The 20,840-nt window shown below is 45.2% G+C and overlaps 10 protein-coding genes across 10 annotated transcripts, besides 23 other annotated features; all 10 read left to right on the top strand.

Annotated features, from left to right (window-relative positions):
- Window positions 1-585: 585 nt before the first annotated feature.
- Window positions 586-1,020, top strand: Tb11.02.4940 (hypothetical protein, conserved; the record flags this gene model as incomplete). The annotated part of the gene is made up of 1 exon (XM_823688.1): window positions 586-1,020. One exon carries the CDS (start codon window positions 586-588, stop codon window positions 1,018-1,020), a length of 435 nt encoding a protein of 144 aa, XP_828781.1.
- Window positions 1,021-1,163: 143 nt separating this feature from the next.
- Tb11.02.4930 (acidocalcisomal pyrophosphatase) lies at window positions 1,164-2,408 on the top strand (the record flags this gene model as incomplete). The annotated part of the gene is made up of 1 exon (XM_823687.1): window positions 1,164-2,408. The coding sequence occupies one exon, from the start codon at window positions 1,164-1,166 to the stop codon at window positions 2,406-2,408; it is 1,245 nt and encodes a 414-aa protein (XP_828780.1).
- A 569-nt stretch (window positions 2,409-2,977) lies between these two features.
- Tb11.02.4920 (ATP-dependent DEAD/H RNA helicase, putative) lies at window positions 2,978-4,630 on the top strand (the record flags this gene model as incomplete). Its single annotated transcript, XM_823686.1, has 1 exon — window positions 2,978-4,630. The coding sequence occupies one exon, from the start codon at window positions 2,978-2,980 to the stop codon at window positions 4,628-4,630; it is 1,653 nt and encodes a 550-aa protein (XP_828779.1).
- Window positions 4,631-5,997: 1,367 nt separating this feature from the next.
- Tb11.02.4910 (acidocalcisomal pyrophosphatase) lies at window positions 5,998-7,242 on the top strand (the record flags this gene model as incomplete). The annotated part of the gene is made up of 1 exon (XM_823685.1): window positions 5,998-7,242. The coding sequence occupies one exon, from the start codon at window positions 5,998-6,000 to the stop codon at window positions 7,240-7,242; it is 1,245 nt and encodes a 414-aa protein (XP_828778.1).
- An 828-nt stretch (window positions 7,243-8,070) lies between these two features.
- On the top strand, window positions 8,071-8,556 carry Tb11.02.4900 (hypothetical protein, conserved; the record flags this gene model as incomplete). Its single annotated transcript, XM_823684.1, has 1 exon — window positions 8,071-8,556. The coding sequence occupies one exon, from the start codon at window positions 8,071-8,073 to the stop codon at window positions 8,554-8,556; it is 486 nt and encodes a 161-aa protein (XP_828777.1).
- A 1,464-nt stretch (window positions 8,557-10,020) lies between these two features.
- On the top strand, window positions 10,021-10,395 carry Tb11.02.4890 (pterin-4-alpha-carbinolamine dehydratase, putative; the record flags this gene model as incomplete). Its single annotated transcript, XM_823683.1, has 1 exon — window positions 10,021-10,395. One exon carries the CDS (start codon window positions 10,021-10,023, stop codon window positions 10,393-10,395), a length of 375 nt encoding a protein of 124 aa, XP_828776.1.
- A 346-nt stretch (window positions 10,396-10,741) lies between these two features.
- On the top strand, window positions 10,742-12,013 carry Tb11.02.4880 (hypothetical protein, conserved; the record flags this gene model as incomplete). Its single annotated transcript, XM_823682.1, has 1 exon — window positions 10,742-12,013. One exon carries the CDS (start codon window positions 10,742-10,744, stop codon window positions 12,011-12,013), a length of 1,272 nt encoding a protein of 423 aa, XP_828775.1.
- Window positions 12,014-12,475: 462 nt separating this feature from the next.
- Window positions 12,476-13,219, top strand: Tb11.02.4870 (proteasome subunit alpha 7; the record flags this gene model as incomplete). The annotated part of the gene is made up of 1 exon (XM_823681.1): window positions 12,476-13,219. One exon carries the CDS (start codon window positions 12,476-12,478, stop codon window positions 13,217-13,219), a length of 744 nt encoding a protein of 247 aa, XP_828774.1.
- A 787-nt stretch (window positions 13,220-14,006) lies between these two features.
- Window positions 14,007-14,032: a microsatellite.
- Window positions 14,033-14,161: 129 nt separating this feature from the next.
- Window positions 14,162-14,226: a sequence feature (GA-rich).
- Window positions 14,227-14,578: 352 nt separating this feature from the next.
- Window positions 14,579-14,608: a microsatellite.
- Window positions 14,609-14,855: 247 nt separating this feature from the next.
- Window positions 14,856-14,893: a sequence feature (AT_rich).
- A 187-nt stretch (window positions 14,894-15,080) lies between these two features.
- On the top strand, window positions 15,081-17,156 carry Tb11.02.4860 (protein kinase, putative; the record flags this gene model as incomplete). Its single annotated transcript, XM_823680.1, has 1 exon — window positions 15,081-17,156. The coding sequence occupies one exon, from the start codon at window positions 15,081-15,083 to the stop codon at window positions 17,154-17,156; it is 2,076 nt and encodes a 691-aa protein (XP_828773.1).
- Window positions 17,157-17,741: 585 nt separating this feature from the next.
- Tb11.02.4850 (hypothetical protein, conserved) lies at window positions 17,742-18,194 on the top strand (the record flags this gene model as incomplete). The annotated part of the gene is made up of 1 exon (XM_823679.1): window positions 17,742-18,194. The coding sequence occupies one exon, from the start codon at window positions 17,742-17,744 to the stop codon at window positions 18,192-18,194; it is 453 nt and encodes a 150-aa protein (XP_828772.1).
- Window positions 17,928-17,964: a sequence feature (A-rich).
- Window positions 18,009-18,069: a sequence feature (A-rich).
- Window positions 18,090-18,192: a sequence feature (A-rich).
- Window positions 18,195-18,238: 44 nt separating the features above from the next.
- Window positions 18,239-18,277: a sequence feature (A-rich).
- Window positions 18,278-18,288: 11 nt separating this feature from the next.
- Window positions 18,289-18,324: a microsatellite.
- A 79-nt stretch (window positions 18,325-18,403) lies between these two features.
- Window positions 18,404-18,436: a microsatellite.
- A 12-nt stretch (window positions 18,437-18,448) lies between these two features.
- Window positions 18,449-18,485: a microsatellite.
- Window positions 18,486-18,674: 189 nt separating this feature from the next.
- Window positions 18,675-18,705: a microsatellite.
- Window positions 18,706-18,787: 82 nt separating this feature from the next.
- Window positions 18,788-18,835: a microsatellite.
- Window positions 18,836-18,977: 142 nt separating this feature from the next.
- Window positions 18,978-19,011: a sequence feature (CT-rich).
- A 144-nt stretch (window positions 19,012-19,155) lies between these two features.
- Window positions 19,156-19,184: a microsatellite.
- Window positions 19,185-19,270: 86 nt separating this feature from the next.
- Window positions 19,271-19,307: a microsatellite.
- A 24-nt stretch (window positions 19,308-19,331) lies between these two features.
- Window positions 19,332-19,358: a microsatellite.
- A 258-nt stretch (window positions 19,359-19,616) lies between these two features.
- Window positions 19,617-19,653: a microsatellite.
- A 22-nt stretch (window positions 19,654-19,675) lies between these two features.
- Window positions 19,676-19,698: a microsatellite.
- A 175-nt stretch (window positions 19,699-19,873) lies between these two features.
- Window positions 19,874-19,985: a sequence feature (CT-rich).
- Window positions 19,986-20,416: 431 nt separating this feature from the next.
- Window positions 20,417-20,454: a sequence feature (AT_rich).
- Window positions 20,455-20,492: 38 nt separating this feature from the next.
- Window positions 20,493-20,515: a sequence feature (AT_rich).
- Window positions 20,516-20,827: 312 nt separating this feature from the next.
- Window positions 20,828-20,840: part of a microsatellite that runs on past the window's edge.

Below are 20,840 nucleotides of genomic sequence, written 5' to 3'. Positions count from 1 at the left end.
CCTCTAGTAAAGAGGAGACACACGGGGTAGGGATGCTCATCCTCACAAGCCAACTTTTTTATGTTTGGTTTTCCGCTATACAACTGAGGAAGGGGAGTAAATGGGGCCCCGTTAGTTTCGGGGTTTCCTCCCGATATAAGTGTTTCAATTTTTTTTGAGCTTCGCGCCTTTGCAAGTGCCGATGCCGCTGTATTTAACTTGTCACCTTTTCGGAGGCAGGGCGCGCAGAATTGTTCATTTGTCTTCAAAGTGTAACAAAAACTCTTTCCACGTTTATGTGTCGTCGAACGTCAAATCCGATAGATTCTGGTGTAAACGATGCTCGTGCATGTGCCTTGATACCGGGAGGAAATTTCTGCTGTGTGCACATGGCAGCACCATCGATTGTTTACCCAGGATGAAACTGCCTGTTGCGGTGTGTACGCCGTTAAACCATATCTTTTTCATTATTATCGGTTCTTGCATTGCGCAATTCAGCGGCACTGTGATCACGCACCTTCCCTATGGTGTCCTCAACCTCTACCTCTCGTTCATGTCTCCTTGTTTTAGAACAGTACTGCAACTTGTGCGCACGCACCAACAGCAATGTCCGAAGAGTTGCGGTGGCAACACATCCCGGAGGTGCTCCGGAACGTTGCACTCATGTCACGGAATCACAACTACAGTGGTAAGGACAAAAATGGATGTGAAGATGCAAACCACGTGGAACAGGGAGCGTTGGCCACCGTATCACAACTTCTGGAGAGAACAAGGGAGCTCAGAGAACTCTTTGTGCAAGTTGTCGAGGTAACAACTACGCCGGTGGATGAGGATAGCGCTGTCACCGCTTCCTTTGCGACTCAACAGAAAGTTATTGCACTTGGCCGCCATGTGGCACTGCTGCAGAGTGAAATTCGCGCAAAAAACTTACAGTGTGCTCGAGTTGCATTGCGTGCGTATCTAGCCAGTGAGGTCGACAGCAGAAGAAGAACTCTGGCGCGCATGCAGGCAGCGTTAAGCATCGCTAAGCAAAGCATTTGAGTGTCTAAGCTGCGAGTATTTTGGAGTGGAAGAAGTTGGTATGCGATACAATTATCACGCCGGAATATGTCGTTGTTTCTATGTACTTTGTGTTTTAATCAATTGCTTTCCCTCTTCCGCCTTTTAAAGTGCCAACTGTAGATATGAACAACACACACGGTGTGGATTCGCGCAGTGATCGAACGTCTCCCCAAGATTTGGCTTCTGCCGAAGTGGCGGGGCTGCCTGTCTCGGCATTGCATGGTACCAACATAAGTACCGGCAGGGGTTCTGAGGCCGACGTCGCAGAGCCTATTCAGGAGGCGGTTGACCGGAAGGTGAGCGAACTGGATCTTGCCGCCTACGACAAGGATGATTTCACTCAACCAATGATCAAAAAGATCATGAGTCGATTATTCTCAGCATTCGATGTGACGCATCTTGGCTACCTCACGCCTGACAAAGTGGAAGAGGTATGCAGGTACTTGGGCCGTAACATGAGCGATGGGGATGTGAAGGCCATGAAAGCTGAAATCAATGCTATCGATGGTCACGTGACATTTGAGAAGTTTTGGGCGTGGTGGTGTTCCCATCCTGTACATTCCAGGACGAAATGTTTCTCGATGGTGTCTGCCGATTTCTCCATGCCGTATCACCAGCAGCAGTTGGTTGTGCACGAGAAAGGTGAAATGTACACACCCAGCTACCGCGTACTGTACTTCTTCAGGGATTTGGAAACCGGTAGGGAGCGGCAGGTATCGCCGTGGCATGACATCCCGCTGTATGTACGTGATCTTGTGCGAACAAAGCCCGAGGCGACACCAATGAATCGCTACAATTTCATCTGTGAGATCCCTAAGTGGACGCGCGCAAAGTTTGAGATCGCGACTGGAGAGTCATTTAATCCCATAAAGCAGGATATCAAGAATGGCGTACCTCGGTTCTACAAGCATGGTGATATGATGTGGAACTATGGTGCGTTTCCACAGACATGGGAGAGCACAGAGGTGTTATTCGAGGCTGGTGTGACTGGTGACAATGACCCCGTAGATGCTGTTGAGATCGGGATGACGCAATTCAAAGTCGGTCAGGTGAGTGCAGTAAAAGTGCTAGGTGTGCTTGGAATGATTGACGAGGGCGAAATGGATTGGAAAGTTGTTTGCATATCCCACAGCGATCCTATATGTCACTTCTTGAGAGACATCCATGACGTACCGAAGTTCCTTCCTGGATGTCTTGATGCCATCCGTGAGTGGTTCCGTGTGTACAAGATTTGTCAGGGTGGTGAAGCGAGCCATTTTGCTTTCGATGGTGAATTCAAGGACAAGGAATACGCAATGAAGGTGATTGATGAGTCTCACAACATGTGGCATAACTTGCTCAAGGTGAACAAGAGGGGAGAACTGTGAGGGGTTGACACAGTTGTTTAATAGATATATTTACGGATGCTTGGTTGGGCTGTCGGTATCACTTCAACTCATGCTGTTGTTGGTTATAATTTGTGTTGTAGTTGGGGTATGTGTTTTTTTTCTACTAGTGTCTTCGTTTTGCCCCGGCTTCCCCTCCCACACTCCCATTTTCGATTATTTTCCCTACTAATGGTGTAATTTTTTTTTTCCGGCGATGGGTGATGACACCGTTGACAGTGTGTAGTTTCCCTTTTTGCGAGTTGTTGTACACGTTCAGCTGACAGGGAAACTTTCTTTATGAGGTTTGCTGTTTGGTATACATGTACATACATAAATTTATTGAGGTTATATTGTTTGATTAACTTATTTCCATGCTGAATTCGAGCTTAGCATTTCAATTAATTAGCTTGTGTTGAATACCGTATGCTGTTGGATGCGGTAACTTTTAAGGAGTCTTGGACTCCCCCCCCCCATCACAGCTTACCTTATATTCAGTGTCTGCTTTGATTTTAGTATTTTTTTTTGCTATATGCATTTAGGTGTCGTCCTCGCTTACCCGCCTAACGTTAATGAAAACCTTTGGGGTGCGATATCTGAAGTATTTGAAGGGTTCCCGGGCGGCGTATGGCGGTTCGGCTGGTTCACTTCTCGATGACTATATGAGACAGGGTGGTGAGGCGCATGCGGCTAACCTTCCACCATCCCAGAAGTTTTTCTACGCGCGTGATGCGACGCGGGATTCAGGTGCCTCCCAGAGGCATAGGACAGTGCAACTTCGACTTGGTTCTGCGCAAATGTTAAGTCCAACGACGGCGAACATAGCTAATAACAACGAGGCGCATCCCTTGTTCTTTTCGCAAACGGCTCCGCGTGGGGCCGGATTATGTATTTCACTCGTTGTGGCGCTGAAGAAGCTGGGGATCGGGCGTCTCACAGAGTTACAAGGAGCTCTCATTCCTCTCTTACTGAAGGGTAAACATGTCATCGCTCACGCGGAAACCGGGACGGGAAAGAGTTTTGGTATCGCACTTGCCTGTGCCAATCGAATAATTCGTGAAAATATCAATTATCGTCTTCACACTGTCATTATTGTCCCAACTCAGGAATTGGCTCTTCAATATGACAAGTGGTTGCGCCATTTTTGTGGCTCCACTCAACAGGTTGTTCAAGTTGCTATCGAGAGTATAACGCTTGAAGTGCAGTTGGCCAAGCTACATAACATTCAACCTCATGTGTTGGTGGGAACCCCGCAGCGAGTTGCCGATGTGCTACGTTTCAGTCCAACCTTGCTTGGGGAGAAACTGCGGCGAAAGGTGGACTGCGTTATTTTGGATGAAGCCGACATTGTTTTATTTGGAAACATCCGATTTGGTCGGCAACACATCAGTGGGATTAACTTGGTTGATCGCTTGTTTCGTAGCCGTCGTGAAGAGGTTCCCGCTCAGATTGTTGCAGCCAGTGCGACTATAGATGGTCGTACGGCGCAGGCTCTTAATATGTGGATGCGAAATGACAAAGCAGTTAGGCTTACTACCAGCTTCGTAGAGCACACTATTCCTCAAACAATCAGCTTTTACTTTTATTCGGAGTCTCGCTCATATCCGCTCCCTCGTTCTCTTGAACTCATATTACGGTTAATATGTAAACAGGAGGCGAATCCGCGTGTACTTCTTTTTACAACCCAGGAAGAGGTGGGGAGTGTCACTAACCAATTAAATACTCTGAAGAGCACTAGCCCAGAGGTACAAAAGTGGTTACGGTGGAATGGCAAACGGGAGATCGCAGCACCATTAGAGACGTTACTCGACCCGGAAAAGGGAAAACCAAAACGCATTTGCAGAAGTAAAGGGGACGTTTATGTGAAGGACAACAGCTCTATCGAAAAGTTGAACACAGGGTTACTACTGGTTGGTGTGAGTAGCCACAGTCTTAGTCGTGGGATACACATAAATGAAGTTACACACGTTATCCTCTTTGGTGAATGCCCACCAGCTTCTGTATTTGTTCACTGTGCGGGACGCACCGGGCGGATGGGGAAGGAGGGCCATGTCGTTCTGTTGTACCCACCACAGTCAGGGCGTACAGTGCAGCAAGTGTGTGAGGCAGTGGAAGTACCTTTTCTTCCTGGGAGAATGGAGCAGGTGGAGGAGCTGCTTTTGGGGGGCGATTTTTCGTCCGTAGATGCGCTGCGTGAGGTTTCAGGTGCTAAATGTGCATATTGACGGGTGCTTAGTAATGGAGGTTAACCGACTACCAGGCGTTAACTCCAAAGACTCACGGTTAAGTGCCCGTTGCTTTTCTACTGGCTGTCCTGTGTTATTTAGTGTGTACGTAGGAAGACCGAGAGAGCGTGTTGATGGCCTCTCCAGCTCGTTGGCGTTTTGCTTAGTGTGCTGCGTCCATCACTTCTTTCTACCCATGACGACCTTTAATGAGCACGACAAGCTCGACTCTTTCAAATACCTGATGAGGACCCACAAGATCAGATGGAGGGAAGCCAACATTACAGTGCTGTACTGACCCGTTACCGTCAGCCAACAGAACTGACACTGACACTGACAGTACATCACTGGAGCTGCGGTCCATCTTCATCGTTCAACGTATCTCTTTTTTGTACGCTTGTCCGTCCGAAATCAACCCTGTATCATGCGTTAGAACGCCACGCTGTGTGGAGGAGTGTGGCATGCAGTGAACGGTTTGCGGGACATGGTGGGTTGCGGCAGATGCAGACACTGGTCGAACGGTTTCCTCCGGGATGGCAGTCTTGCATATCAATTATAACCACAAATCTCCCATGAGTGTGCTGGCGCCATGTGGCTATTCTGATGCAGCTGTCAAGTGGCATAATCTCTCTCAGGGTGTCTGCTCTCCAGATTACTCGGGAAGTCACCTTTCTTCTCTTGAGATGGTGGGTTTGCACCACACGCTGGTATGTTCCTGTATTCGGAGTTGAAGGTGACAATTTGGGTTGCAAGACCTCTTACGCGAAAGGGTGCTGAGCCAAGAAAACCAACGAGGCTCACGCGTTACTGGGAAGCACCTCAGCTGCCAGTGAATGGCTTGGCACAACATAGATGTTTAGCTAGCTACGTTATTACCTTCGTGAGTTTGAATTTTGTTATGGCTGAAGAGAGGTTGGTGCCGCCGTGGAACCGCGGTGGGTGAACGCCATCCTATAATGATAGTACGGTTCACTGTTCTATATCAGTGCTTACCTTCCATTTATTTGTCAGTTCATTTGCTCCACACGGTATAGTTAGCTGACTTTGGTGCGTAATGGTGAGGAAGGGGACAACTAACTGGTAACGGTTAAAGAAATTTCCACTCCATTTGTTACAACAACCGATATTACCACTCGGGTGTGCCTAGCCAGTGAGGTCGACAGCAGAAGAAGAACTCTGGCGCGCATGCAGGCAGCGTTAAGCATCGCTAAGCAAAGCATTTGAGTGTCTAAGCTGCGAGTATTTTGGAGTGGAAGAAGTTGGTATGCGATACAACTATCACGCCGGAATATGTCGTTGTTTCTATGTACTTTGTGTTTTAATCGATTGCTTTCCCTCTTCCGCCTTTTAAAGTGCCAACTGTAGATATGAACAACACACACGGTGTGGATTCGCGCAGTGATCGAACGTCTCCCCAAGATTTGGCTTCTGCCGAAGTGGCGGGGCTGCCTTTCTCGGCATCACTTGGTACCAACATAAGTACCGGCAGGGGTTCTGAGGCCGACGTCGCAGAGCCTATTCAGGAGGCGGTTGACCGGAAGGTGAGCGAACTGGATCTTGCCGCCTACGATAAGGATGATTTCACTCAACCAATGATCAAAAAGATCATGAGTCGATTATTCTCAGCATTCGATGTGACGCATCTTGGCTACCTCACGCCTGACAAAGTGGAAGAGGTATGCAGGTACTTGGGCCGTAACATGAGCGATGGGGATGTGAAGGCCATGAAAGCTGAAATCAATGCTATCGATGGTCACGTGACATTTGAGAAGTTTTGGGCGTGGTGGTGTTCCCATCCTGTACATTCCAGGACGAAATGTTTCTCGATGGTGTCTGCCGATTTCTCCATGCCGTATCACCAGCAGCAGTTGGTTGTGCACGAGAAAGGTGAAATGTACACACCCAGCTACCGCGTACTGTACTTCTTCAGGGATTTGGAAACCGGTAGGGAGCGGCAGGTATCGCCGTGGCATGACATCCCGCTGTATGTACGTGATCTTGTGCGAACAAAGCCCGAGGCGACACCAATGAATCGCTACAATTTCATCTGTGAGATCCCTAAGTGGACGCGCGCAAAGTTTGAGATCGCGACTGGAGAGTCATTTAATCCCATAAAGCAGGATATCAAGAATGGCGTACCTCGGTTCTACAAGCATGGTGATATGATGTGGAACTATGGTGCGTTTCCACAGACATGGGAGAGCACAGAGGTGTTATTCGAGGCTGGGGTGACTGGTGACAATGACCCCGTAGATGCTGTTGAGATCGGGATGACGCAATTCAAAGTCGGTCAGGTGAGTGCAGTAAAAGTGCTAGGTGTGCTTGGAATGATTGACGAGGGCAAGATGGATTGGAAAGTTGTTTGCATATCCCACAACGATCCTATATGTCGTTTCATGAAAGACATCCATGACGTACCGAAGTTCCTTCCTGGATGTCTTGATGCCATCCGTGAGTGGTTCCGTGTGTACAAGATTTGTCAGGGTGGTGAAGCGAGCCATTTTGCTTTCGATGGTGAATTCAAGGACAAGGAATACGCAATGAAGGTGATTGATGAGTCTCACAACATGTGGCATAACTTGCTCAAGGTGAACAAGAGGGGAGAACTGTGAGGGGTTGAGGCACCATTAAGAAAAGTGTTTTTCTTTATGGTTGCTAATAAAGTGCTTTCGACCGTTAAACAATATTATTATTACTATTATTTTTGAGTGGTGCTATTTTTTTTTTATCTTTTGTTTGCTGTACTGGTTCCGTTTGTTGTATTTTTTTTTCTTCAGTTTCGTTTTTAAACTATCAAATGTGTCGCTTCTGGCTCATTCGTTTTCCCACATTTAATTTTCCTACTGGTCATTGTGGGGATAGTGATTAGCTTTTTTTTAGTTGGTGTTGTTACTCGACCATTTTGTCGCTGTTCATTCTCTTTTTCATTATTATGTTTCGCCGGAGGGCTCTTATCGTTTGATATTTGTAGTAAATGTTTGTAATGGCACGAGGTTGTATTCGGGGTGGCGTTGTGGCTTATCTTTCAACATCACCTGCCTTTTTTTTTCGAGATGGGTCAGTTTCGACTTGTGGCAGGTATTTCGTGTGAGTTGTCGTCCATTCTTATTATTTTTTTTTTTGCTTTTAGTACGTGGGTATGAGCTTCTCTTCCAGGGAGAAGTAACGGAAAATTTAGGGAATTGCAACAGAAATGGTGAAGAGGATGTTGTGTGTGTTATTTGTCCGTTGGTCATAGTCCTTGACTGAGTGTACCGTGTTTTGCCCTTTTCTGCTTATTCAGTCACTTTTTCACTCCTCTTTGGTGCGCTCCCCTCTTTTTCATATGTGTACAATGGGGTGTGTAGCATGTTGAAAGTGGGCAGAAGTTGAGATTTGGATAACAGATACGATACACAAAGTTTGAAGAATTGGGAATTTTTACTGAGGGGCTGGACAAGATGGCGCTGTGGTTGAGAGTCGTCTTCACAATTGTTGTTGCTCTGCTCGGTGCTGCGGTGCCAGTCACATCGCTCGTAGTCCACCGACCTCTCTACCTCGCAAAGCGAAACATGTTGTCCACCGTTCCTGACTATGGTACCACGCCTCTGACGGGGAGGAATAATCATGGGAAAGTTATTCTGGTAGAAATGGGTGCGCTTTGCAACGGAGATAAAGTGGATCCTCACTGGGTTGATGCGGTACTCCTGACTCATGGTGGTCAGTGCTCACACGGTACACAAGCCGTGAGGGCCCAATCTGCGGGCGCCGTTGGTTTGCTTGTGGCGAACGACGGTGTTGGTTCTGCAGATGAAGCAGAGGTGGATATTCCTGTTGAGCGCATAACAACGAAGGACTACGATGCCATTACAAACGCTGTGAAAAACGATGTCCTGGTGGAGGTTACGCTTGGTACGCCGTTGGATGTGCTTCGGTATATCGTTTGACGGGGGGGGGAACATCGTGTGGTGTGGGTACTTGCGTGCGCGTTCCTTCTTCATCGACAGCAAATGTTTGAACTGGGTGGTGGTTCATTCGCTACATGTGTAATTAATCGACGGAGGAACCCCACGTGAGCCAACTAGGCCTCTTTTCGCGTGCTATTTATTTGGATAGATTTCTTTCTTAGTGGTGTCCTCGTCGCGTTGATTGCTTACATTTCTCAGGCGTTGCATCGCACCTTGCATCACTGTTGTGGACCGAGCCGTTTCGAGCTTTCAGTTCTTTTGCATGCGGTGAAAAGTGCGAGAGCCGCACGTATGGGCGAGGGGTTTCGGAGTAAACAGGACGGTGGATGCTGGGATTTGGAGAAATGGGCGTACCGCTGATGCAGGGAGCGGAAAAGGTGTGTGCTATGCAGCCTCATGGTTATGTAGAAAGGTGTCTGTAAGTGGGACGCAGCCCCTATCGGTAAACGTAGGCTTTAGTGTGAAGGAAGCAAGTTGGTAAGTGACAAGAATTTTGCTTGGAAAAGAGAAGAAAGAAAGAGAGGGGAAGGGTAACATGATCACCCATATTAATGATAATATCTCTGGAGTGCCAACTTGCTGATCCAAAAACCACAAACTAAGTGCACACACTGCTACACGTCACTTGTTGCCGTAAGAAGGACGGGTCGCTTTCTGCGTTGTGTGTACGATTCGCCGTACCTCCCCTTTATTCATAACTCTATTCCACTGTTGATTCTTTACCCCACTGAATAAAGTACAAGAAAAAAACTGTAAACATTGCAGCGCGTGCGGGAAAATCGAAAAGAAAAAACAAAGAAAACGAAAAAGGTAGCGGAAGCTCATTTGCACTTGCTACACCGTACAGAGGGAGCACGTACATCATTACATCAACGGCGTTTGGACATTGCCTGGAATCTCCTTGTTTCAGTTTGACTTGGGATGCATGTGGAACCCAGAGAAACCGGTGCGGCCGTGCGGGCGCTCGCGGACCACTTGGAGAATGAAATGGAACTCCTGGAGGTTGAGATGAATCGACTGCAGGATACTTTGCGACAGATGGTGGAGGACGAGAAGGAGCTTCTAGCGCTAAAGCAGCTCATAGAAGGAGATTCACCCATTCTCTGTAGTTCAGACACTCGTGTGAGTAAAGGCAGACGGCGATGAGCGGGGGAGGGACAAATGTGCTGGTGGAATGCCGCTCAACAGCTACCTTCCTTCCTGTTTCACTCCAACAATGTCTAAAGGGAACTAGTGTACAAATGTGCGTATAATTCCACACTGACATGAGCCGAGCTCCCTTTCCACCCTAACCCCCCCCCACACACACACACAAACACACACTTCTGCTTACCTCTTACTTTTGATCGTTCCTTCTGCTTTCATTACTTTCTCTCCGGTTGCCCTCTGGCAAATCATGACTCTTGACTACGGTTTTCTCCATTCTTTTTTTTATTGTTAACGATGTTTTCTTCAATCAGTCCGGTTGTTGAGACAATGCGGCGGTGTGTTTATTATTGCATGCGTCCACAACCACTTTCCTTTCCTGCCATATCACGTGCACTGTTAAAACTGCCCGAGTGGAGGGTAGACGGAAACAACAGCGGTATTATCCACCGGGAGTTTACTTTCAAGGATTTTTCGGACGCCATTAAGTTTATGAACGCGGTGGCTGTTGAGTGTGAGGCCGCAGGGCACCATCCTACCTGGGAAAATAAGTACAACAAGGTTTCCGTCCGGCTTACAACACACGATGCAGGGAATAGGGTGACGCAGAAGGATATAGACCTGGCTCTGAAAATGAACGAGGCCTTCGAGCGAACTTTGACGAACAACTGAATAGAAGGCAATGATAGCGATCGTGAGTATTTTTCTTTTTTTTTTTTTGTCCTTGCAGTACAGCACCGATGCACTTCACCAAGGAGGCGACAGGTTAGACCACACAATTTGAAACGTTTCGTTTTTTAACCTTTAACTCGGTTATTGCAGTACCTCTCTACGTTAATAATATCGAAAAAAACGGGAATGCATGGTGGGGGTGAGCTATAATAGAGTGGAAGCTGCAATCGCCTATAAGTCGCGGAAAAATGAAACGAAGGCGGCTCGCGCTTGCATGTTTGCGTAACTTACCTTATTGTTTTACCTCACTTTAATTTGTGTAGAAGTGGGAGGGTAGTGTTAATGGATGGATGCACTCTGGCCAGTGGCACATGACTATGCAAACAGCAACTCTGATGATGATGATGATGAGGGGGATGACTTCGTCAACTTGGCACAGAAGCCTGTAGTAGATCTTAGTGATTCTGATGAACTTACCACACAAGAAGCAGATCCACTCCAAATGGAGCGTGTTCAAGTTATGCTGAAGAAGTTGGAGGGCCTTCCAGGTTATGGGAACGGCACGCGTCTTGAAAACGTGCTACTGCAACCCCCTTGCGATGTTTCACAGATGCTAGACGCCTCGCTGGATGATGTGGAGCTTCTCTACAGACACATAAGCCACACCATCGTTAACTCTCCCGATTCCACGCTTCTTCCCATTTCCGTTGAAGACCAACTCTCCTCCAGTTGTTTTGGGGTGATATCCACTGGCCATAAGTGTCTAGATGATGTGCTTGCTGGCGGCGTGAAGTGTGGCTTAGTCACGGAGATTACCGGGGCAAGTGGCACGGGTAAGACAGCCCTGGCGCTCAATCTCGCTGGGCGTGCGGCAACTCTGGCAAGAGAAGGCAGGGGTAATGGAAAGTATCATACACTTTGGATCAGCAGCAATCAGCATCCATTTTCAACCAGAGCCACCGCCGGTTACCTACGGTCTACACTTGGTACATATAGAGGTGACAACAATGGAAGCAATGCTGCTGAACCCGACAGGTTTGGCGGAGATGCAGAAACTGCGCTACAACAGTTGGCAATAGTAACAATCCCAACGCTCGGGCAGCTTCTGGAGCATATGCCTGTTCTCCGTGAGAATATTATGCTGAATGACGGCGTACGCCTCGTGGTGGTGGATGATTTTAGCGCCATGGTACGTCGGACCTTTACTGGTATGGATGGGGAGGTAATTGAACGGCACAACGCCGTTGCAGCGCTTATGAACGCAATGAAGAGCGTTGCGCAGGACCTTCGCGTGGCTGTTGTGATAATTACGCAATCGGAAGTGGATCTTGGTCACGCTTTCTTGTACGCAGTAAACACTCGCTTGCGTTTGTCGAGATGCTTGCTGCAACCAAATGACGCAGCAGCAGATGTGGCAGGTAATGTACGCTTGGCTCACCTGCTGGAACTAGTGAAGAGTTGCATGGCTTCGGACTGCAAATTTGAGTGCAAATTTGAGGGGTTTTATTTAGGTTCTGTACACCTCTTAACAGAGGGGGCAGTGGCACTGAGGGATGTTGATTTTTACGGTGTGGACCCATTCGGTTACGCTGTGGTGCCAACATTTGTTCACTGCTAGTTTACTGCTGGCCGCAAACGTGCGTCCGTTCCACTTGTCCGCAACGGCCTCAATCATAACTATCAGCGCAGAGTCCTATCACACTTACAAGAGGGGAAAGGGAGAAAAAGATAGTAAGGATAGGACTTATTATGAATGTTTGTGTTGACTCGCGGTATTCTCCCCTTATCTTTCGATTGGTCCGTACTCATTGGTATTTCTTTGGACGTCTGAACATGTGCGTATGACCTCTCTGCATATCGCTTTCAGTTTTTTGATTCTCCTCTCACTTTAAATTAAAATTGCATTCTCCCATTTGCACTCTATGCGGTTTGAAGGAAGTTGGAGGAAACATTAACTAAGGTTTACCGGTTGTAACAAAAGGAAGTTCTCAAGGAAAGGAAAGGAAGGAAGGCGGCTGCAGGCCTATTTGTTAATTACTTGCACGTACGTACATACGTATACACACTTATCCGAAATAGTATGAGCTACGATCGCGCAATTACTGTGTTTAGTCCCGATGGACATTTGTTCCAGGTTGAGTATGCGCAAGAGGCCGTTCGCAAGGGTCTCTGTGCAGTTGGTGTGAAAGGGAAGGACAGCATTATCTTTGCTGTGGAGAAAAAATCAGTGCAAAAACTGCAGGACAGCCGTACGACACGCAAAATATACAAACTTGACGAGCATATTTATCTCGCTTCCGCAGGTCTCTCTGCCGACGCCCGTGTGGTTGTGAATCACGCACAACTGGAATGTCAACGCTTCCGCTTGAGCTACGAAGACGCCATTGACGTTGACCTGCTCGTGCGGTACGTGGCAAGGGTACAGCAACGTTCTACGCAATCAAGCGGCAGCAGACCGTACGGTGTTTCAACCATCATTGGTGGCTTTAATGAAAATGGGCAGCCGCAGTTGTGGAAGACGGAGCCGTCTGGAACGAGTTCAGCGTGGAATGCAGCAGCAATCGGCCGAAATGACAAGGTTGTGCTCGAATTTATGGAAAAAAACTATCAGGATGGCATGACGCGGGATCGTTGCGTGCACTTTGCAATTAAGGCGCTTCTTGAGGCTGTTGAAAGTGGGTCGAAAAACATTGAACTCCTGGTGCTGGAGCGCGGTAAGGCGGCTTACATGAGCGACACCGAATTGCACAGGTTCGTCGTTGAGGTAGAAAAAGAGCGCGAGGAGGAGGCCGCAAGGAGAAGGCGCCTTGCCGAAGAGGATTGAGGCGCGTGCACCTGTGGGAAAAAGAATGTGGACAGAATTTGGTGAGGAGGAAAACAAACAAAGGAAGAAAAAAAAATTTTAAAGGTGGGGGAAGGCAAAGAACCGCGGAAGAAGGAGGAGAAGGGTGGAATGGGAAGTAAAGAGCGAAGAAGAGGCCTGATATGAGGTAGAGGAGCATTGGTAGAAGAGGGAGGCGAGAAGGGAGATCGCAAAAAAAAAAAACAGCGTGGATTGATCACCCAATGGCCATGTGTGTGACACAACAGGAAAGTGACGCTGGTCATACACCTCTATAATCCTCTTTCATTTTCTGCGTGGGAGGAGAAGAAGGGGGCGACGCGTGCCATTTTTACAGTATCTTACCTACTGTGCCCGTTAGCCCGTAAATGCGATGTGTTCAGCTCGCCTCAAAGTGTTTTGCTCTCAACTGCTCAGCTCACCTGCACAACCCTTCTTCCCTGTTCCCACATTTGATTTTACACGTTCGGTGGCTCTGCTGAATTTGCCTGTTTCTTTTCGTGTACCTCTTTCATTGACCTTTTTCTCTCCTTGACTGGTTGTTCTGCTGCTTCATTATATTTTTTTTTCTCCCTCTCTTCTATTCATTTGGGTGTCCCTAGTTTCTAAGAATAGGCCGGTGTTGTAACATCGAAGATGCGAGAGAACCGTATTTTCCTGTTGAGGCAGAACCATAACGCTTGTTAAATTTTGAATGTTCGCTGACTGTTGTGATGGAGTTAGTGAGACCTCTCATCATGCATACATACCCGTATATTTACATATATCGGTGTGTGTGTGTGTGTGTGTGTGTGTACATGTCTCCTTTTACATGCTCTTACGGGGGCGCCCCTCATATTCATGCGGTTAAGTGTCTGGACTCTGCCATTATTACTGCCACTGTTTTCACAACTAACCGAGTAACTAAAACTGCTCAACACTCTACTTTCCTTTATGCCTCTTTTTTTTTTTTTTTTTCTTTCTTCCCTTTCCTTTCCTTTCATTGCCTTCTCTCTACCTCTTGACATCAATATCTTTTTATAAGCGCACACGCATAGGCGCAACTGCTTTGTCAAGTGGTTGCCTCTTTCATTCGCCGCCTACTGCAAACCTGTCGGTAGCTGAAGCAGAAATAATTACAATATACATTTTTCTGTTATTGATACTGCTACTGTTGGCATAATAATCCGATTTAGCGAGCTTTCATTAGTGTTTTCATTGTTTTGGCCACCACGACACCGGAGGCTGGAAGAGTAAAGGCGGTGTACTGACTTGAACACACGAAGGCTTAAGCAGTGGGAAGTTTATTTGGCGACTAGAACCGACATCGAGAATACGAAAAAAAAAAAAAGAAATAATAATAATAGACGAACAAACAAACAAACAAACAAAACAACATATAGGTGAGTAAAGGGAAGTGCGTCAGCGTAAAAAGGGGGAAAACGTATCATCACATAGTTAAGGGAAAGAAAAGGGAATACCTTCAGTTCTAAATACTTAATTGTAATTACACAAAAAACTTATATACATTCTTTTATCTGGTAAGGGAATCGAAGAAAAAACGAAAAGGGTGTGTGTGGGTACGAAAAAAAAAATAAGGGAGGGAAGAAAGTTATATCCCGACTCCTCGCGGGGGTACATATATATATAATTATATAATTATTTATTTGATTATTTGTATCTCTAAGGACACTTACACGCCCGCATTTTGCAGTACAGCGGCGGCGCCAAGACCATTACGCGCGTTTACAACTCAAAGAAGAGAGGAAACGTGCTATATATATATATATATATTGATAACTTTAGGACGCAAAGAAGGACGCAGCAATCAAAAAAAAAAAGGAATACGCACTGTCTGGGTATAATGACTCAGGAGGAATGCACGGAGCAGCTCCCCCACTTTTTGTCGATGGCGACACCGAAACAAAGAAGTAATGCCAGCCTGGACAGAGGCCGCGGTTTTTCGTCTCATATGGTTAAAGGGGCCGACAATGGGTGTAGTGACTCGTACAATAAGGAGATCACTAGAAATGAATCTTGTCTCTCTGAAATTTGGCAAGCGAAAAATAAAGGGCAGGATTTACGATGCCCCTCCCGTCTCCCTGATGGGGAGTGTGAAGGTGCCACGGATCCCGAAATAATATCATTGGTTAGTTTCGCTAGTCGAAAGACAGCCGGATCCAGGTCATGCCGTGGTGGGGCGCTATGTGGAGTTTGTCCCATACAGGTACTTCCAAATGCAACAAATGCGTCCTGCACTTCTTCACTCAATAGCAGTTGTAGCCTTGCACGGCAGCGGTCGGCACGCATTACGGGTGAACTTCGAGTGGATAAGAGAGATGACGGCGGGAAGTTTATAAACAATTACCAGGTGCTCAAAGAAATCGGAAGGGGATCGTTCGGTAAGGTGAAGTTGGGGTACAACACCCAGACCGATACGCTTGTGGCTATTAAGCAAGTGTGTCGACCCGTGGCAAAGACGCGGTTCGGCCTGCAAACGGCAGCGCAGGAGAGATTTAGTGCCTTGCAGCGGGAAATTGCGCTCATGAAGAAGCTGAAGCACAAACATATCGTTCCACTGTACGAGGTTATTGACGATCCCAGTGCTAGAAAAATTTACCTTGTAATGAAATACATCGACGGTGGACCTATCGGCCGCATTAGGTGTAGTCCCACTGGCGATCCCGAGGAGGAGGTCTGCACACCTATTCCTCCTGGACAACTCGCGAAGTACGCTCGGCAGATTTTTTCTGGATTAGACTATCTGCACAAAAACAAAATAGCGCATCGAGATATCAAACCGGAAAATATACTCGTTAGTAAAGAAGGAAGAGCGTATTTGGCGGACTTTGGCGTGGCTGAGGTTTTTGACGTAAGCGCACGGGAGAGGGTAGAACAAATAATGCAAGAAAGCTTAGCAGCCAGTAGAGCCAACGCCTCATGTGGACCAGGGATGCCTATACAGGGCACAAAGGGGACAATATTGTTTATTGCCCCTGAGATCTGGAAAGGCGATAGGTCGTATGCAAAACCAGTTGATGTATGGGCAATGGGTGTCACATTGTACATTCTTCTTACCGGAAGACTTCCCTTCTCTAATATAGACGATATTATGGACTCCAACCTTCCTGTGATACCAACTGAGTATGGGGAAGACTGGGAAAATTTGCTTCGTAGGATGCTTGATCGCGACCCCAAGAACCGCATAACCGCATGCCATGCTGTCGAAGCATTTAAGGCAATGATCCACAAAAATAAGAGTTCTGGTGACGCGTGTGACGACACCTTGGTTTGCGTTACGGAGAAGGATATAGAGGAAGCCTTGACATTAACCGAACCCGAAAAAGATGCTGAAGATGTTTCGTGGTTGTTAAGGGAACGCAGCGGCGATAATTCGGTTGCAATTTCGCTTCCCATGAGTCCTAGGTGGATTGACAATCCCTTCGACGCCTCGCTAAAACTCAATGCAACCACAAAAAGTGGTGATGTCGAACCCCTCTCAGGTTCGAATTGGGGAGGTACCGTTATGAAACCAGTAAGACGGCTGAGCCGGCGTTCGACGCGTGTTGTTTCTCCCGGTGGAAGCCCTTTGGAATGTCATGACATGCCTTTTTGTGAAAAAGTTGAATTACCTCCCATCGAACCACGGGGAAATCAAACAAATGTCTCGCCGTCGGTGGCGACCACCCCAAGGGATGTGCACAACAGGGAGTTTGACGGTGGCAGTGGTACGTTGCCAAATCAGGAGGTTCTCACGAGCAACTGTGCTATAAAGAGGAATTCCGCCCCACAATTAGGAGTGCACTCCTTATCAAAGCAAAGATGTGCGAAAGGTAAAAAAGAGGAAGCGGGTTGTTTGCCGGGATTATGTGGCTCATTATTCCCTCGTACTCCAGAGAAACGGGATGGAGAGACGCCTTGTAAAGGAGACGAGGAGTGAGTTATTTAATGGGAAGTTGGGTTGGTAGATAGTTGGAAGAAAAGCGTTGGGTTTCAGCAAGTGTGGTTTGACCGCTTTCGGGCCTTTCAATAAATCGTAGTCTTCCTCTGCTCTTTTCTTTTATTGTTCCCCTCCCATTTTCTTTTTTTTCCTTTTACCTCCCTGGTCATAATGCTACTATTACTACTACCTTTAAAGAATGGAATGCGAGCACTCATTTTTTTCTTTTATTTTTCCATCACGTACCCCGTATAAACGCATGTGAAACTTACAACGGTGGCGAACGCGAGAGATCGTCGAAAAGGAAAATGGAGTTTAGAATGCAGAGCCGTGGAAAAAAAAAATGGGCGAAAAAAAAAAAAGAAGAACTGTGTGTGCATCGTGTAGGCGATATTTTGTTGTCCTTTCTTTTTCTTTTCAGTGCCGTAGTTGAGCGGACGGGAGTGTGGTTGAAACCCCATTAATTTCCCGCTTTCTTTTTTTTTTTTGCCTTGTTATTGTAATTTGTAAATTAGCCCTTGTGGTATGCCTCGGTGCGCTGTTGTAGGTGCGAATGCATGACGGTTGGTTCTGTTTACAGTATTGATGTTGTTGCTTTCTTGTTTTCTTTTTTTTTCCTTCTTATTCCTCCTCCATTCCTCCCTCACATTTACCTGTTCTTTTTTTTTGTTATCGCCAACGTTAGAGGAACGAAGAGAGGGTGAAAAAAAAAAAAAGAAAACAAGAAAGGGGATTGAAAGACCAAGTGAAAGGGTACTGTTGTGGTATGGCTTTCTCTTTCTTGTTTCCTTTTTTTTTCTTTTTTTTTGGGGGGGTGGGTGCGTGTGCGTTCCTCCAACTCTCCTGAGTGAATTTCTTTTGTTTCTTTTTTTCCCTCCCTTCCCTTTTCCCTTTTTTTCCTTTTTTTTCCTTTTTCCTTTGCAGTGCGGTGGGTTTCCTCCTTCTTCTTTTCATTTTGTCATTTATTGTATCTCCACTTGTAGTTTCTTTTTTTTTTTCTCCCTCTCTCATTCTCCTCCTTCCTTTCCTCTTATTTAATCTGTTTGATGTAACGAACGCCTTCTGTGCTTGGGGCTGAAGGCTTTTTTTTTTGCTCTTTTTTTTTTTGTATTTTTGTTCTTGTGATTTACGCTATACAAACATATATATATATATATATATATATATACTGAATCATATAGCTGCTAACATTTTTTTTTTCGTATGCTTGCGTTTTTCGTGATGATGCTCCCCTCAATCATCTTCTCTTTTGTTTTTTTTTCTGTTTCTGTTTTTTTTTTAATGTTTCTTCTCCCCCACAAACACCACCACCACCACCACTACTGCTACTGCTGCAGTTTATGTAAAAAAAAAAAAGAAAGAAAAGATAAAAGACGTTTTCAAAGAAATAAGTAAAGGAAAAGGGGAAAAGAGAGTTTGTATGGAAGAATGGAAGGTTTCGTACATGAGTGCCGCCGCCTTTTTGGAGTAGTGCTCATTTGTATTTTTTTATTTTTTTCCCCTCCCCCCTCCCGCCTCTTCCTTTTCTTTTCTTTTCTTTTTTTTTTTTGCTTTGGTGGATTTTTTTTTAGTTTTTTATTTCATGAAGATGTGCGCGTTGATGGTAGCGTGGCATATACATTTAAATTAAAATATATATACATATATGTGTATATAAAAAAAAATATATATATATATATGTGTGTGTGTGTGTGAAATGTTTCTCGTATCAAAAGTTGTGATGGAGGAACTTAAACGTGGGGAAATATGCCATTATTAACAATGCGTACAAAAAAAAAAAGAAAAGAATGAGAAGGGGGACGGGAGGAAACATTTTTTTAAAAAAAAAGAAAGAAAGAAAGAGGAAGAGGAAGAAGTAAGATGTATATGTTTAGGTTTGTGCTGCCTTTCCGTTTTTTTGCTTTTTTTTTCCTTTTTAATTGTGTGCGAATAAATAGACAACACAAATTCATCTAATTATTACGAAGGGGAATAATTGCTTGTAATTCCAAGGAAAAAAAATGATAATAATAATAATAATAAAAATAAAAGTGGTAGTGACAGGTTGTGGTAACACGCCTTACGGGATTGCGAATGAGAAGATAAAGAGATATAAGGGAGAAGGACATTATTGCAATAATTGTAAGATCATAATAATAACAATAATAATAAAGGTGGTTAATTTTTTTTTTTAAGAAGGAGAAAAAAGAAAAGAAAAGAAAAAATGATTAAGAATGGTTATTGATGTGTAAGCACGAAAGGCCTATACGACGGAAATAATGAATAAACACCAAGCGAATGGACGATTAGGAAGGAGGGGGAAACAAAAAAAAAGAGGAAATTCTGAAGAAGTAAAGGGAACGAAACGAGGGGAATACACAGCTAATTAACATCAATAAGATGTTAATTAGCTGTTTTTGTGTGTTTGTATCTGTTGCTAGAACTATAAGGTTTTGAGGGGCGTCGTTATCCTGCGATGTTTTATTATTATCATCATTATTTTTATTATCGTCATGATGTAGAAATAGTCCCCATTCTTCTTTGTTTTGTTTTGTTTTGTTTTCCTCTTCCCCCTTCATTCCCTTATTGTACCCGATTTTAGTTCAATTTCTCTCTTTTTGTCACTCTGTCTCAAGTCCTGTTTTTGTTTCCTTATTTTAAGGGCCTTTTTTGCAACGTTACAGAAGGGAAATAAATAAACAAAAAAGGGGTGGGTGCGGAGTAACGAGGAGAATGGAGAAGGGGGAAAAAAAGGAAGAGAATAAGCGAGGTTAAAACCAAAAAAAAAAAATAATAATAATAATAAAGGAAAGAAGGACGGAAGGAAAGAAGGGAGGGAGGGGGGGGGGAGCGTACACGTCAAAGTAAATTTTATTGTGCGGAATTACTTCAGTCGCTGTTTTCTGGTGAAGCGGAGCATCACAACCGAACAAAAGTTGGAAGATGATGCAGAATTTAAATATATTCATCTTAACACAGTAGCGGTTACCCACTTGAACATTCACACATGCACTCAAAGGAACACTGATGTAAAGCTATACACATTCCCTTTTGTTTCATACCAATATTTTACTTTCTTTTGTTGTTGTTGTTTTTTTTTTTTAATACACACGTATGATTTCTTTGTTTCACCTGATACACACACACACACACGAGTTTGTCTCATGTCCACTTGGAATTTCCTTATTATATCTACTCCATTGCTCATGGGCTTCGTAACCCGCCCGTATTTTCCTCCCTTCATTTTGCCTGTTCCCCGTGCGTGTTTTGAGAACGAGAGGTTTTATTATTTAGTTATTTAATTTTTTTTTGTTAAAATGAGAAAGGGAAAGAAGCGGTCGCACCTTGTTAAAGTGGATTTAAAAAAATAAATAAATTTTGGAGTAATTGAAAAGGTGAAGAGGATGTGGAAAAAAAAAAGGAAGCTGAAGACGAAAACGAAAACGTGTTTGGAGGAGAGATGAGGAAAGAGGTTTTTCTTTTTTAAAGAAAAAAGAAAGAAAAAAAAGCAGTTCCTTTCGATACTGTTCATAGAATGATGCCACTATGCTTCACTTCTGCGGAGGCCCGTTGAGAAGATGCCGCCTCCTTCCTCTTTACGTGTGTGCGTATGTGCTACGGTAAAGAGTTGTATGCTGTCGAATATTGTTATGAAAAAAATTGTTTTCCTTTCTTTTCTTGCATCGGCTCTCTTATTGTTATTCG

Source organism: Trypanosoma brucei, assembly GCF_000002445.2.
Source record: "Trypanosoma brucei brucei TREU927 chromosome 11 chr11_scaffold01 genomic scaffold, whole genome shotgun sequence".
NCBI lineage: Eukaryota > Euglenozoa > Kinetoplastea > Trypanosomatida > Trypanosomatidae > Trypanosoma > Trypanosoma brucei.
The sequence above is the reverse complement of the archived record's forward strand: the minus strand, read 5'-3'. Positions and strand labels throughout refer to the sequence as shown.